Below are 14,411 nucleotides of genomic sequence, written 5' to 3'. Positions count from 1 at the left end.
TAGAAGAGGTAAAGTTAAAAGCCTAGTGATACAATGGAAAATTTACATTCAAAGAGAAAGATATGTATAAAGGAGAAAGGAGATTGTATGTAAAGTAGAGGCGTTTTAAGATCCAACAAGTGTGAGAAACCTCCAGCCTGTAAGCCTCAAGTCTGTCTGCAAGAGCTGAAAGAAACTCATTTTGAATGCGACTGTCCAGGGTGTGCTCTGCCAGGAGTCTGTTTAAATCTATGAGATTTACTGTTGCCTTAACGGGGGTGTAACTGAGATTAATTAGGGGCTTTTTGTCATTTAGACATGTGTATGTGTTTACAATCTTTCTTGCATTAATAAATGTTTAATTTAGTTTTAGAAAAAACCCTTGAGACTTAGTGGTCTTATCGCTACTGAATTCAAAGCCTACATCTCGAAAAATCCAAATTGCAAAAATGGTTTATGACAGTTGTTTCAAATTTCCCTCTGGGATTTGAGCAACTTAGCCTTTACCATCAGCTGTGTCATAATATTTTTCAGTATGAATTAAGCAAATTACATTAAACAGTAAGGCATTTTTGTTACATTATTTCAATTTGAATTAAGCAACTTCCAATTAAGAGTAGAATTTATAATGTAGTAGGACGCTAAATAAACATGTATTTGTCATAAACTATGAAGTGACAGGAGCAGCAGAAGGCTATGTGGTCCCTCAAGCCTGCACCAGCACTTAATATGATCCTGGCTGATATCTGCCTCAGTTCTATTTTCTTGCCGGCTCTCCATATTCCTTGATTCCCTGACAAATCAAAAATCTATCCCAACCAGCTTTGAATATACTCAATGATTGAGCATCCATAACCCTCAGTGGAGAATTTCAAAGATTTACGACCCCATGAGTGAAGAAATTTCTCTTCATCTCAGTCTTAAATAAGTAATCCCTTGTCCTGAGGCTAAGTTTTAAATTCCACAGCCAGGAGAAACAACCTCTCACTACATACCCTTTCAGGCCCCTTCAGAATCTTGCATGTTTCAATGATTTCACTTTTCATTCTCCTAAACTCTAGAGAATATAGAGGCAACTAAACCTCTTATCCCAGGAACCAATTTAATGAACCTTTACTGTACCATCTCTAAGAGAAGTATATCCTTTCTTGAATATGGAGACCAAAAATATGCATTATGCTCCTGGTGTGGTCTCAAATCCGTATACAATTGTGGCAAGACTTGATTCTTGCAATAAAGGACAACATGCTATTTGCCGCCTTAATTGCTTGCTGAAGCTGCATGCTAACTATGTGTTTCTTGTACAAGTCCACCCAAGTCTATCTGAACATCACCATTTAAACGTTATATGCTTTTAACAAATATTATGCTTTTCTATTCCTGCTACTAAAGTAAGTAACCTCTCACTTCCGTGCCATCCCAATTATACTCCCATCTACCATTTGTTGCCCACTCACATAACCTGTCTATATCTCTTCATATCCTCCTCACAGCTTACATTTCCACCTCACTTTATATCATCAAGAAACTTGAAATTTAGAGTTATTGAGTTAGTATGATCCATTGAGTGCTTGCCGGAATTATGTTAATTAAATGAATTACTTCTAAAAATGAAATTACTTTACCTGTGGTCTGTTTGTCTAACTCATTAATGTAGATTGTAAAGAGCTGAGGACCCAGCAGTGATCCTTATTGCATTGTACTAGTTAAGGCCTGCCAACTTGAAAATGTCCAGTTTATCTCAACTCTCTGCTTCCCGTATGTCAACCAATCTTCCATTCATACCAATGTTATTACCCTAACACCATGACCTTTTGTGGAGCACCCTATCGAATGTCTTTTGGAAATTGAAGTATATCATGTCTCCTGACTCCCCTTTATCTATCCTACTAGTTGCATCCTCATCATACTGTGGTTTTCTGAATACATTGTTGAGACTTCCTGAATAATAAATCCCAGCATTTTTATAACAACTTATCTAAGGATAACTGGTCTGTAGTTCCCTGTTTTCTCTTTCCCTCCTTTCATATGCAAGAAGGGGTGAAAGAGGCAGATCTATCAGGTATTGAGTTCCAGATACTCACCACTCCCTGGATGAAAAAATTCTCCTCAAATCTTCCTTCCCCCCTCCCCAATCTTACCGGATACTTTAGATCTATGTCCCCAATTATTGACCTCTCTGTTAAGTGACAGACTTTCTTCCTGTTCACTCTATCTAGGCCTCTCAATTCTATGCACCTCAGTTATATTTCTCCTCAGCCTCCTCTGTTCCAAAGAAAACAACGCCAGCCTTCCAATTTTTCCTCATTGCTAAAATTCTCTATTCTCAATAACACTCTCATAAACCTTCTCTGTGCTCTCTAATATGATCATATCCTTCCTGTAGTGTGACCAAAACCATGTGCAGTACTCTAGCTGTGGCCTAACGGGTGTTTGATCTCTTTGATTCTGATAGTTACCACTCCTGGTGCCCAAGCAATCTGGCTCTGACCTCTACCTTTCCAATAATTTAATTCGATTCAGACTGTCTCTGGTCTGATCTTCCAGCTGTTTTCATTGTTTGATACTGACAGCCATTAATTCCAGTTGCGGGGAATTGTTTTTGACTGCCAGCTTAAAAATTATAAGAATTTCTGTGTTTTGTAGTTGTAACCTTGGTCCTCTTTTATAGAAACTTGTTTTTTCCAGATTGTATTCCATATAATGAGAGAATGATAAGTTTGCAAGGACATATTTCAGTGAACATCCTTTCAGTGCACAGGAAAGACATTTTAATTGTCACAAAATAATGCCTTCCTTTCACCCAAACGCCATAATGAACCTAGTTACAAAGCTGTACAGAAGGCTGATTCCAGATTTGAACTAATTATCATTTTGAGTTTGTAGCCATTCCCTTTAGTCAACCCCACAATCTTCAATCACTTTAAGCTTTCTGTTTTGCAAGGTTGATTCCTCAGCATATGATGTGCGTTAAACCAGTTTATGTTCGATGTCACAAATTATATGACTGTACAAAATTGACAGACAAGAAAAGACCCCTTAGTCCATCAAGTGTGTCATGACGGCTAAACAACATGACTAGACACTTCCTTGCCACCCACCCCACAGCTATGTAATTCTCTGAGTGAGGAAAAAGAAAGAGAAAAAAAACCCAGGACAATTAAAGGAAAAATCTCTCAGGAAAGTTCCTCCTTGATCCCCTTAAGTGATCAAAACCAATCGAGATGATCATGTGGACGAGGTGTTACCTTCTATATGATGCAGTCTCTGCCCCAGTTGTGAACTCGTCAACTGTTTTTATTCATTTACGGGATGTAGGCATCACTGGCTATATTGCCCATCACTAATTGCCCTTGAGAAGGTGGTGGTGAGCTATTGCAGTCCCGGTGGTGTAGGTACACCCACAGTGCTCTTAGGGAGGAAGTTCCAGGATTTTGACCCAGTGACAGTGAAGGAACGGCAATATATTTCCAAGGCAGGAAAATGAGGGGCTTGGTGGATAACTTCCAGGTGGTGGTGTTCCCATGTATCTGCTGCCTTTGTCTTTCTAGATGGTAGAGGTTGTGGATTTGGAAGGTTCTGCTGACGGAGCCTTGGTGACTTTCTGCAGTGCATCTTGTAGATGGTACATGCTGCTGCCACTGTTTGTCGGTGATGGAGGGAGTGAACGCTTGTGGAAGGGGTGCTAATCAAGTGTTCTGCTTTGTCCTGGATAGTGTCAAGCTTCTTGAATGTTGTTGGAGCTACACTCATCCAGGTCGTGGAGAGTATTCCGTCACACTCCTGACTTGTGCCTTGTAGATGGTGAACCAGGCTTTGGGGAATCAGGAGGTGAGTTATTCGCCGCAGTTTCTGACCTGCTGTTGTAACCAGAGTATTTATATGGCTAGTCCAGTTCAGTTTCTGGTCAATGGTAACCCCCAGATTGTTGATAGTGAGGGATTCAACGATGGTATCATTAAATATCAAGTGGTGATGGTTAGATTCTCTCTTGTTGGAGATGGTCATTGCCTGGCACTTGTGTGGCATGAATGTTACTTGCTACTTGTCAGCCCAAGCTGGATGGAGAGTATCCTCAATGTGAAGACGGGACATCGTCTCCTCAAGGACTGTCATGGACAGATGTATCTGTGGCAGGCAGATTGGTGAGGATGAGGTCAAGTATGGTGTTCCCTAACCACCTGCTGTAGACTCAAGTCTAGCAGCTATGTCCTTTTGGACTCGGACCAGCTTGGTCTGTAGTGGTGCCATCAAGCCACTCTTGGCAATTTTGGCTAGAGGATTGGAGCAATTCCTATTGATATCAAAAGAATCTAACTAATGAAGTAACTTAGGGTGATGTACCTTTATTAAAAGCTTTCTGAACGTCCAGGTAGACAATGTATTGGATTTCTTTCATTTGCTAACCGAACAACTTACGAACATATGAATTAGGAGCAGGAGTAGGCCACTCGGCCCCTTGAGCTTGTTGTGCCATTCAATAAGATCATGGCTGATCTGAATGTAACCTCAACCCCACATTCTTGCTTATCCCTGATAACTTTTCACCCTCTTGTTAGTCAAGAATTTGTCTAGCTCTGCCTTGAAAATATCCAAAGACTCTGCTTCCGCTGCCTTTTGAGGAAGAGTTCCAAAGACTCACAACATTCTGAGAGAAAAAAATTCTCCTCATCCCTGTCTTAAATGAGCGTCCCCTTATTTTTAAATAGTAACTCTAGTTCTAGATTCTCCCACAAGAGGAAACTTCCTCTCCACATTGACCCTGTCAATACCCCTCAAGGTTTCAATTAAGTCACCTCTTACTCTTCTAAATTCCAGTGGATACAAGCCTAACCCGTCCAGCCTTTCCTCATAAGACAACCTGCCCATTCCTGCTATTAGCTTAATAAACCTTCTCTGAACTGCTAACACACTTACAGCTTTCTTTGAATAAGGACACTAGTATTGTATGCAATACTCCAGGTATGCCCTGTACAACTGAAGCATAACCTCCATACTTTTGTAATCAATTCCCTTCACAATAAATGATAACATTCTATTAGCTTTCCTAATTACCTACTGTACCTGCATACTAACCTTTTGTGATTCATGCAGTAGGACACCCTAATCCTCAAAAACATCTTACCAAATTTGTAAGCAACAGCTTGTTTTTCTGGAAGAATTTCTAATAGTTCTATTCCATTTTTTGTGATCATAAGGACAGATTGCTGGTCAGATTTCAGTGACATGTTGAGCCACGATGCCTGGGACCACCTTATCGCTGCAGCCGCCTTCTGCCTTTGCAGCCCGTGAAACATACAGTTTTCTTTTGCCTGTTCTGCCATTGAGTACTTTTAGACTGCATCCATCTGTCAGTGCTGAAAAGCACACTTTCAACAACCTTTCAGCTGTAAATCCATGGTGGCAACTGTTATCCTCCAGGCTCGTCCCATGTGGTAGAATGCATGGGTGAACCACCATCAATGGGAGAGCTGCCACAAGCAATCAAACAGATGAAAACAGCAAAGCGTGCATCTCGATGGTATTCCAGCTTCAAAGTTAGTGGACCTTTGCTCACATAAAGACTTCCTGCACTCATCCTATGGATTTGGGAGTGAAAACTACTCCCCCATTCTCCCACTCACCCTACACCACCACCACCACCACCAACACCCCACCCACCCGCCCCCCACATCCCCACCCCCACACCCCACCCCCACCACCCCGAGGAGATCAGCAATTCGACAATCATATGTGTCTTTGAGAAGGGAGATAAAACATGCTGTGTTAACCATCAAGGTAATGCCCTCTTGTCCACAGCAGGGAAAATCCTGACATGCATTCTTCTGAATCGCCCACTTCCTGTGGCTGAGGAAATCCCCCCAGAGACACAGTATGGCTTTAGACCTTCCAGAGGAACCTCTAACGTGGCCTATGTTGCCAGGCAAGTCCAAGAAAAAAGTTGAGACCAATACCAGGAACTCTTCATTGCAAACCACAGCATTTGATGCAATAAATCACGAGATTCTGTGGATTGTGCTCTAATCTGCAATTGCTTCATCATGATATGACTGCAGCTGTCTTGAGTGGGAGATCGGAAACAGATGCAATCAGAATCAGGACTGGGATCAGGCAAGGCCGTATGATAGCCCCCAACAGTGCTTAATTACCTCATCGTTTACCTCTGGAGTCAGTATTAAATGCTGTCCAGATGGAAAACTCTTTACCCTCGGTTTCCTCCGAAACTAAACTGACCACTATAGATGTACATTATCTTCAGTTTGTTGTTGATCACCAGATTTGTAAGCCACGATTGATCTCTTCAGTTCTGCATACAAGAAACTCAGCCTATCCTTGAATGTTGTAAAAAGAAAACTCATGTTATTCCACACCCGGTCAGCCAAATATTCCAGTCATAGTTGTTGAAGGAGAGACTCTGGAATATGTTGAGCATTTCCTATACCTTAGCAGTCGCCAATCTCAGAAGGCCAGAACTGATGAGGAGATCCAGCACCAAATCATAGGAACAGGAGTAGAAACAGGGCAGAATGGCCTTCAAGCATGCTCCGACACTCGATAAGATCATGGCTGATCCGATTGTGGTCTCAACTCCACTTTCCTGTCTTTCCTCCTGCCCCTCCCACAAACTTCCCCATAACCTTGACTCCCTTGTGTTGGAACCATATCTACAAGAGCTATATTTTCTTTTAAAATTTGGAAGGACATTGCATTATTTGGACACTTTAGAGCTGACCTGGGTCTTTTTTAAAAAAAAAGGTCATAAGTTCATCTTGGACTGGAGCAAGCAAGCATGTCTTTTCCAAGAAATCGCGTGTCATCAGCTAAATGACCATGGCAATTGTGGAGGAGAGCTGTTTGTCTATTTGAACTGCAATCACTTTAATTGATAGAAAGTAAAGCTGTTTTAAGGCAAAGGCCTGGTGTTTTACTGGAAATCGCCTGATGGAGGAGCTTCATGTTTTGAACTTGTTATTTTGAACTCAGTTGGGAATGAACTGAGAAGGGGAAAAGCTGTCTAGCTAGCACTCTCCTTGCCATGCTTGAAATACAGTGTGGTTATCGGTATTCAGCTAGGAATCCTCATCTCAGGGGCACTTATCTGTATTTGGAAACCCAAGAGGCTAAGATGAGAAGGATTTATCCAGCTCCATTTTCTTCCGCAGTGAAGCTCCATTGGTAAGAACCTCCAGCCATCTATTGGGACTAGCGACCTGTACTCGTATGAGGAGCACCAGATCAATAGCGTCAAAACCCTGCAAACTTTATTCTTTTCGTTAAGCTTTTTCTTCAGCTGCCCATCTCTGCAAAGACCCTATTTGTGTTTGTGTGCGCACACTGGAGAATTGTAAAAGGGATAGATAGTTACACTTTCAGATTACCAATTGTGTGTTAACCGGTTCTTGCAGCTTGTTTTAAAAAATAAGTTTTGTTTTATAATAAATCAATATTCTGAGCTTACTGAAAGAAGCCAAGTTAAAGCCCCTATTATTTTGGGTCTAAACGGTACCAAAGGTAGATAATTGGTAGATAAGTGAGTTAAACATTTACACTAGTGGTATGGCTTGTGGAGTAGCGGGGCTAGATAAACTGCACACTCTTCCCATCCAGCCATAACACTTGTCTATCAAAAATCTAACTCTGCCCTGAATTACTCAATGACCAGCCCCGCCTTCTAGGGAAGAGAATTAAAGAGGCTAATGACTCTGAGAGAAAAACATTCTCCTCATCTCCATCATAAAAGAGAGACCTCTTATTTTTAGTACCAGTCTTCCCCACAAGAGGAAACATCCTCTTGGTATCCACCCTATTAAGTCCCCTCAGGATCTTTTATGTTTCAATAAGGTCACCTCTCCTTCTAAGCTTCAATGGGTATAGGCTCAATCTGTTCAACCTTTCCTCTTAAGGTAACTCATCCATTCCAGGAATCAGTTGAGTGAACCTTTTCTGAACTGCTTCAGATGCAATTATACCCTTTTTAAAATAAGGAGACCAAAACTGTACACAGTACTCCAGATGCAGTCTCACCGAGGCCCTGTACAGCTGCAGTATAGCTTCCCTACTTTTATTTTCCATTCCCCTTGCAATAAACACCAACGTGCCATTTGCCTTCCTAATCATTTGCTGTACCTGCATACTAACCTTTTGTGATTCATATACTAGGAAACTCAGATCCCTCTGTACCACCAAGTTCTGCAATCTCTCACAATTTAAATAGTTTACTGCTTTCCTATCCTTCCTGCCAAAGTGGACAAGTTCACATTTCCCCACATTATACTCCATCTGCCGTATTTTTGCCCACTCGCTTAACCTATTTATATCCCTATGTAGACTTTTTACCTCCTCTTTGACAACTTACTTTCCTATCTATTTTGGTGTCATCAGCAAATTTAATCTGATATAGATTGTAAATAGTTGAGGCCCAGCACTGATCCCTGTGGCAGTCCACTCGTTACAGCTTGCCAACCCAAAATGACCCATTTAGCCCTACTCTTTGTTTCCTGTTAGCTAACCAATCCTTTCTCCATGCTAAAATCTTACCTGTTACACCATGGACTTTTAGTTGATTTAGTACTGTAACTTTTGATGTGGCACCTTATCAAATGTCTTTTGGAGATCCAAGTACAACGCATCTACAGGTTCCCCCTTATCCACTTTGCTTATTACTTCCTCAAAGAGCTCTAATGAATTAGGTAAATACAATTTCTCTTTCACAAAACCATGTTGACTCTGCCTGATCCCATTATGAGTTTCTAAATGTCCTGCTATAACCTCCTCAATAATAGATTCCAGCAAATTCCCGATGATAGACCTCCTCAATAATAGATTCCAGCAATTTCCCTATGATAGATGTTAGGCTAACTGGCCTATAGTTTCCTACTTTCTGTCTCTCTGCTTTCTTGAATAAAAGTGTTATGTTTGCTATTTTCCAATCCGTTGGGACTTTTCCAGAATCTAAGGAATTTTGGAAGATTATAACTAATACTTGTATTACCTCTGTAGCCGCTTCGCTTAAGACCCTAGGATGCCGATCATCAAATCCTGGGGACTTGACAGCCTTTAGGTCTAAATGTTTTGCCAGTATCTTTCCCCTGGTGATAATAATTGTTTTAAGCTCCTCCCTCCCCTTCACCTCTTGATTTTCAAGAATCTATGGGAAATTTTCTAAGACTTCTACAGTGGACAGACACAAAATACCTGTTCAACACTTCAGCCATTTCCTTGTTTTCCGTTATTAATTCCCTAGACTCTCTACTGAGGACCGACACTCGCTTCGGTTTTTCTCTTACTATTCAAATATTTGTATAAACTCCTATTATCTTTTTATATTTCAAGCTAGCTTTCTCTCATACTCTACTTTCTCCCTTTTTTTCTTTAAGTCCTTCTTTCCTGGTCCTTAAATACAGTCCAATCTTCTGGCATAGCACTAAAACTTGCTGATGTGTACTGTGTTTCTTTGAATTTGATACCATGCTTAACTTCCTTAGTTAAGCATAGATGATGCATCCTTCTCAAAGAGTAATTCTTTCTCACTGGGATAAATCTTTGCTGAGTGTTATTAAATATCTCCTTAAAAGTCTACCATTGCCTCTTTACTGTCCTACCTTTTAACCTAGTTTCCCAGTTCACTTTAGCCAGCTCTGCTTCGTACCCTTATAATTATCTTTATTTAGATTTAAACACTAGTCTTAGATCCACACTTCTCCCCTTCAAACTGAATGTGAAATTCTAATTTGCTATGATTGCTGTTGCCTAGTAGTTATCGATTAACCTGTCTCGTTGCATATTACAAGATCTCGAAGGCTTGGCCTAAATAGCCAAGTGGTTATGGTACTGGGTTTGTAACCCCAAGATCAAGAGTTCAAATCTCACAATGGCAAACTATGAAACAATGTAACTTCATCTGAAACAGATGGAAACGGGTTTGTACTCGAAAGAGTTACAAGATCTCGAGTAGCCTGTTGTCTGGTTGTCACCAGAACATACTGCTCTAAGAAATTATCCCAATTTCATTCAATGAACTAATTATCCAGACCACCTTTGCCAATCTGATTTGCCCAATCTACCTATATATTAAAGGCACCCATGATTATTGCTGTACCCTAACTACTGTTAAGAGGCCTATAAACTACTCCTGCAAGTGAACACTTATTTTTTATTTCTTATCTCTACCTAAATGATTCTACGTTTTAAAAAATTCATTCATGGGATGTGGGCTTCACTGGCTAGGCCAGCATCTATTGCCCATACCTGCTTGCCCTTAGAAGGTAGTGGTGAGCTGTTTTCTTGAACAGTCCATATGTTGTAGGTACACCCACAGTGCTGTTAGGGAAGGAGTTGCAGGATTTTGACCCAGCGACATTGAAGGAATGGCAATATATATCCAAGTCAGGATGGTGAGTGTCTTGGAGGAGAACTTCCAGATGGTGGTGTTCCAAAGATGCAGCCTTTGTCCTTCTAGATGGTAGTGGTCTTGAGTTTGGAAGATGCTAAGAAGGTTTGCTGAGTTCCTGCAATGCATCTTGTGGTGGAGGGAGTGAATATTTGTGGATGGGATACCAATCAAGCGGGCTACTTTGTCATGAATGGTGTCAAGCTTCCTGAGTATTGTTGGAATTGCACTCATCCAGGCAAGTGGAGAGTATTCCATCACACTCCTAACTTGTGCCTTGTAGATGGCAGACAGGTTTTGGGGAGTCAGGATGTGAGTTACTCGCTGCAGGTTTCCTAGCCTCTGACCTGCTCTTGTAGCCAAAATATATATGTGGCTAGTCCAGTTCAGTTTCTGGTCAATGGTAACCCCCCCCCACCCCAGGATGTTGATAATGGGGGATTCAGTAATGGTAATGCCATTGACTGTCATGGCATGATGGTTAGATCCTCCCTTGTTGGAGATGGTTATTGCCTGGCACAAATCCCTCCAAGTGGTGTTCAACATGGAGGAGCATTGATTCATCAACTGAGGGAGGCATGGTGTATGGTAATCAGCAGGAGTTTTCATTGCCCATGTTTGATCTGATGTGATGAAACTTCATGGAGTCCTGAGTCAATGAGGAGGACCTCGGGCAGCTCCCTCCTGACTGTATACCACTGTGCTGCGTTCTCTGCTGGGTCTGTCCTGGTGGAACAAGACATACCCAGGGTTGGTAATGGTGGTGTTTGGGACATTATGAGCTATGATTCCTATGTCAGGCTGTTGCTTGATTATCCTGAGAAACAGCTCTCCCAATTTTAGCACCAGCCCCCAGATGTTAGTAAGGAGGACTTTGCAGAGTCGACAGGGCTGAGTTTGCTGTTCGTTTCTGATGTCTGGATGGTCTGCCTGGTTTCATTCCTTTCATTTAGACCTTGTAGAGGTTTGATACAGCTGAGTGGCTTACTAGGCCATTTCGGAGGGCATTTAAGTGTCAATCACATTGCTGTGGATTTGTGGATCTACATCTTGCTCTTTTGAGCTAAGGATATCTCCCGCTACTATACATGACATCCTTAATTAACAGAGCTATTCCACCACTTTTTCTTGGCTTTCTGTCTTTTCAAAATGTCAAATGCACTTCAATATTCAGGTCCCAGCCTTGGCCACCTTATAGCCAGCTGCATCAGTTCAACTCTCTCAAAATTATGGCAGCGAGTGTTTGACAACAGAGTCAATGAAAGACCTAGTCTACAGAGTAGTTGTTGTCACTGCTCTCCTGTACTACAGTGGGATTAGGACTGTATATCAGTGACATATAACAGTGCTAGAGAAATTTGATTAACAATATCTCCACCACATCCTCCCAATTAAATTAGAGGACCGTCAACAAACACTGGTGTCCTCCAGACCCACCTCCAAATCAATTTCAATGGATAGGACACTGTCTCTGGATGGCCAAAAACCATCTTCCATTGACAGGTCCAATTCTCTGCTGTTCAGGAGAGTTCTCGCAACACTCAAATGGCCAACATTCCAAGGGAGGACAAAGAAAATGCTTCAAAGACACTATGAAGCTCTCCTTAAAGTGCAGCAGCATTGAATTTAATGACTGGGAGGAGTTTGCTACCAATCATTCATAATGGTGACCATTGTCCATCCAACTGCATCACGCTTCGAGTCCCAACACATTAATGATGAGGCAGTGTCAGCAGAGAAGGGAAGAAAAGCAAACAATTTCTGTACTTTGGATCATTCTACTCGTCCTGCCCCATGTGCCTATAGATCTATGAGTCGAGATTTGCCCTGCTCAGTCATTTGAAAGCCCATGGCAAAAACTTGCAACCCTGAGTAGATGTCGACCTCTAATCAAGGACATCCAATGGCAGTGAAAGAGCATCTTGAACCCTTCTGAAACCTTGCCAGCAATGGATGTAAAGGCTGATCTCCATTGTTCCAATTTTTGACAACAGAATCTAAGTGAGCTTGCTCCCTGTCCAGAGGAGCTGTCTTAAGCTGTGTTGAGCTATTGAAGATATTGACATGCAGCTCACAAGAGCACTTGTCCCATCTCTTTAATCACCTTTGCACGGACATTACCTGAACCTGGAGCCCAATCAATTTTGAGTTTCTCTGATCTATCCATGATGACATTTCTGTCATTCATTACCATTCAGTACAGAGCAAACCCTATCTGGAATATAAACACTGTCATCGGGAGTGTAGACTGATGCAAAACGGCTGTATCGTCAGAATCAGTTTGAATCTGCCCCACTGAATCCCTCAGTGGACCTATAGATCCTTAATGGCCTTCTGATATAGCTGAAAAAGTTTTTGATATTACTGCCACAATTCTGTACTACTTCTTTCCAGAGACCTCTTGGCTAATCTCTTGGCTGTTTTTGTCTCCCTCAGTTGCATGTGATACTTACCTGTTCTCCTTTGCATTAAAATACATGTATGTTTATTGAGAGGTACTATTTCAGTTGAATTGGACTTGTTCAAGCAAGGTTTATATAGGATTAAGTATTAATGGAACCACTCACATGCCAGTGGAATCCAACTTGTCCTCAGGACATCTCAAAACCAAGGAATTATTTTTGATAGTCACTGTTTTGTACGTTTAAAAACTGCAGCCAGTTTACACATAGCATGATCCTACAGTCTGTAATGAAGCAACTGGCCATGCAATTTGTTTAGATGGCATTGGCTGAGGGATAAATGGTGCCAGATCTGAAATTGAGACTTTTTTCTGATTCTGGGTTTTAGGAAAGCATTTCATTTCTTCTCTTGGCTGCCTGAAAAGCTGCAAAATTGCCAAAAGGTTGCAGTAGCATAGAATGTAAATATTATGGAACCTAGAACTCCCAATTTAATTTATCATTTATAATAAAACAGAAAAGGCTGAAAATACTCAGCAGGTCAGGGAGCATCTGTTTGAGGGGTGGGGGGGGGAGATAAAAAAAAGTTAACATGACCTTTCATTATCCTAATTCTGTTCCGCTACAGATCTGCTGTATTTTTCATTTAATTTATCTTTTTGTTTTAATTAATCTTGTACTCATTAAGTGCTGATGGGGTGGGAGGGGTTGGGTGGGGTGGCGGTGGTGGCTGTCTAAGTTTTATAATTTCCTAATGCCAACATCTGCCACTCCTAGGCCAGGTACAGTAAAGCTCCCTACTCTGTCAACGTAGTGTGGTGTAATTCTGATCCTGCCATATATATTTGAATGTGAATACTGGGGAATTTTTTGAGCTGTTTTGTACTGTACGTTTGTGTCCTGTGGGAACTGGTGGGTTATGTCTGTCAAATTATATTTTGCTTGGGATTTCTCATCCCTTGAGATGAAGGATAATTGTTATAATCTACTGCATTAGGCAGTGCATGAAGATTTTGATTATAAATTTTCAAAATGGTTAGCCATGAGCAGCTTTCTGTTTGTAGAGGCATGGAAACATAGATGTTATATATCCCTATGGAAGGTGTACCTACCTTTCAGCCTTTTGCTTAGTCTACTAATTTAATTTGTCTTCGTAATAATCCCTATAATTTTCCTTCTCTTATCTACTCCTTGCCTTTGTTTTTCATTTAATAAAGTGTGATAAGTTTAGGGATACCTCCACCCTTTCTTTAAAAAGTCAGCTTTGTTAAGAAGAAATCTGGCAAGTTAGAAACACCCTAAAAAAGAATGAACAGTGTTATTTTGCCACAGGCTGAGAAATCACCTGGTGATTCTCACAACCTCAGAACACAAGATGGCTGTTACTCTGCCATTGCTGTGGCACAAAGTGACAAGTGTGTCACAAATGAGCCCAGCCTGCTCACGCAGTATGGACCACACATCTGAGACAAGTGCTGCATAGTTAGCCAACCTGCTTTTCACCATATCCGTTGAAGCAATTGGAAAAATACTGCACGTTGAATTTTCTCCCCACTTACTCGCCTAGTCATAGGTTCAGTGAGTCAACTGTTGTTGACCCTGTTCTTGTAAATATGAGCTATTGATCCTCAATTCAGTTC

General features: G+C 41.3%; 2 protein-coding genes across 6 annotated transcripts in view; one reads left to right on the top strand and one right to left on the bottom strand.

The window, feature by feature from the left end:
* klhl20 (kelch-like family member 20) overlaps nucleotides 1-14,411 on the top strand; it is a 90,066-nt gene that overhangs the window by 11,873 nt on the left and 63,782 nt on the right. For 2 of the 5 annotated variants that reach the window (XR_005945480.1, XM_041207920.1), the window contains exon 1: nucleotides 7,105-7,155. The exons of the other annotated variants lie outside the window; for them this stretch is intronic. Coding sequence is in view for 1 of the 2 variants with exons in the window: in XM_041207920.1 (XP_041063854.1) it covers nucleotides 7,106-7,155 (50 nt within the window). In the remaining variant the exon portion in view is untranslated. Of the gene's footprint in view, nucleotides 1-7,104; nucleotides 7,156-14,411 lie in introns of those variants that run through there. 5 annotated transcript variants of the gene reach the window in all.
* ankrd45 (ankyrin repeat domain 45) overlaps nucleotides 1-14,411 on the bottom strand; it is an 85,944-nt gene that overhangs the window by 43,668 nt on the left and 27,865 nt on the right. The window lies entirely within an intron of this gene.

This window comes from Carcharodon carcharias, chromosome 16 (genome assembly GCF_017639515.1).
Source record: "Carcharodon carcharias isolate sCarCar2 chromosome 16, sCarCar2.pri, whole genome shotgun sequence".
Taxonomy (NCBI): Eukaryota; Metazoa; Chordata; class Chondrichthyes; order Lamniformes; family Lamnidae; genus Carcharodon; species Carcharodon carcharias.
This window is presented reverse-complemented; position numbering and strand designations above follow the sequence as displayed.